Consider the following 2,332-nt stretch of genomic DNA (forward strand, 5'->3'; position numbering starts at 1 on the left):
TTATGAGTAGGGCCGGGCGCGGTGGCTCACGCCTGTAATCCTAGCACTCTGGGAGGCCGAGGTGGGTGGATTGTTTGAGCTCAGGAGTTCGAGACTAGCCTGAGCAAGAGCGAGACCCCGTCTCTACTATAAATAGAAAGAAATTATCTGGACAACTAAAAATAGAAAAAATTAGCTGGGCATGGTGGCGCATGCCTGTAGTCCCAGCTACCCGGGAGGCTGAGGCAGGATGATCGCTGGAGCCCAGGAGTTTGAGGTTGCTGTGAGCTAGGCTAACGCCACAGCACTCTAGCCCAGGCAAGAGAGTGAGACTCTGTCTCAAAAAAAAAAAAATTAAAAAAAAAAGATTATGAGTAAAAGTCTGACTGGGCCGAAATCTTGCCTGTTGATTATGAAAGGAGATGTTTGTGTCTTAGGTTTTCTACTTCTGTTCTGCTTTAGGTGGGCTACACCATTCGATTTGAGGACTGCACTAGCCCCGAAACAGTGATCAAGTACATGACAGACGGAATGTTGCTCAGAGAGTGCCTGATTGACCCTGACCTCACTCAGTACGCCATCATCATGTTGGACGAGGCCCATGAGAGGACAATTCACACTGACGTGCTCTTTGGATTGTTGAAAAAGGTAACTGGGCACTCTTCAGTGACCCTTCTACCTGTTGGAAACTGAATTCTGGGAATTGGATTTGAGTACCTGTGCCTTTTTGGGTAATTCTTTTTAGTAAGCCACATCGCATTTCTCTTTAGACAGTTCAGAAACGGCAGGACATGAAGCTGATTGTCACCTCAGCCACCTTGGATGCAGTGAAGTTTTCTCAGTACTTCTATGAAGCTCCCATCTTCACCATCCCAGGTCGAACGTATCCAGTGGAAATACTGTACACAAAGGAGCCTGAGACAGATTATCTGGATGCCAGCCTGATCACTGTCATGCAGATTCATTTAACGGAGCCACCAGGTGAGGGGAAAGAGCATTTTTTTACTCTTAGGCCAAAGGTCCTAATATGGGTATATTTTTGCTAATCTTTTTAAAAATGCCTTTTAAATATTGGTCTCTCTGTAAGTCTCAGACCTGCATGTTTGAAATGGTGGTAGTGAAAATATAAATAATGGTGTGCAGGATTTAAATGCAGCTATCAAACATGGGTAGATGATAACTTCGATATAATGTTGTGTAAACAAACTTCTCTTGTTTACTTAGAGGTGAAAATATGAACGTGTATTTTCTGTTATTTAAAGTTCTATTAATGTCACTACAGCCTTTGTATAGAACACACACTCAGTTAGAAAGTGCATTCATGCTCTGTTCTCCTCGTAGGTGACATCCTGGTCTTCCTGACTGGTCAGGAGGAGATCGATACTGCTTGCGAGATTCTGTATGAACGAATGAAATCCCTGGGACCTGACGTTCCAGAGTTAATTATCCTCCCCGTGTACTCTGCCCTTCCCAGCGAGATGCAGACCCGAATCTTTGACCCAGCTCCACCAGGCAGCAGGAAGGTAACACTAGGCAAAAGTGAAGCTCCCGTGTGCCCTGAAACCGTCTGGTGTGTGCAGCCTGCCTCCACAGGGGTCGCTTAAGGTGTATGCAAGGCTTGTTTAGGGACTGGACCAACAAGTTTGTTTAGGAACGAGGGTCTTGTATGTGACCTCTGCTCTTCTTTCTCTGCTCCTTCATTTGACAAATATTTTTTGAGCATCTACCAGGCTTTGGGCTGGACACCAAGGCTGCAGCACGAGGATAAGCTGCTGTCTGCTGAGGGGCATCCACCAGTCGACAGACCTTCAGCACATAGTGTGAAAGTGCTGCTGGTGCTCTGGGTACCCAGAGCGGAGCCCCCAGCCCATCCTTGTTTAGAGGAAGGAAGGATCTAAGCTGGTTCTGAAGAACTCGAGAAGGATAGGGGGATGTGCGTTCCAAGGAGGCAGCACCACCTGTGACGGGCTGGAGGCGAGTGAGCAGGGCCAGTTCAGGGAGCAGCGTAGTTCCGGTAGCTGTAACTGAGTGTGTGACGGTGTGGATGAGACAACAGAAAAGGAGACGGATGGGTTTTTTTTAAATAATAACTTTATTGAAATTTAATTTATATACCATACAATTTACCCTATTAAAGTGTATAATTCAATGGCCTTTAGTATATACTTCTGCCTTGGTATCTGCAAGGGATTGATTCCAGGATAGCCCCCTTCCCCACACATAACGAAATCCGAGGATGCTCAAGTCCCTTATGTAAACTGGCTTAGTATTTGCATGTAACCTATGTGTATACTCCAGTTTGGTACTTTATTTTTTAATTTTTTAAGTTTTTGAGACAGAGTCTTGCTTTGTC

At 45.5% G+C, this 2,332-nt stretch overlaps 1 protein-coding gene across 1 annotated transcript in view; it reads left to right on the forward strand.

Moving 5' to 3' along the window:
- Positions 1-2,332, forward strand: part of DHX8 (DEAH (Asp-Glu-Ala-His) box polypeptide 8) — a 59,036-nt gene that overhangs the window by 48,042 nt on the left and 8,662 nt on the right. Inside the window, exons 9-11 of the mRNA XM_012659040.1 lie at positions 442-627; positions 750-960; positions 1,321-1,502. Coding sequence (XP_012514494.1) covers positions 442-627; positions 750-960; positions 1,321-1,502 — 579 coding nt within the window. The remainder of the gene's footprint in view (positions 1-441; positions 628-749; positions 961-1,320; positions 1,503-2,332) is intronic.

Source organism: Propithecus coquereli, unplaced genomic scaffold (assembly GCF_000956105.1).
Source record: "Propithecus coquereli isolate 6110/MARCELLA unplaced genomic scaffold, Pcoq_1.0 Scaffold598, whole genome shotgun sequence".
Taxonomy (NCBI): Eukaryota; Metazoa; Chordata; class Mammalia; order Primates; family Indriidae; genus Propithecus; species Propithecus coquereli.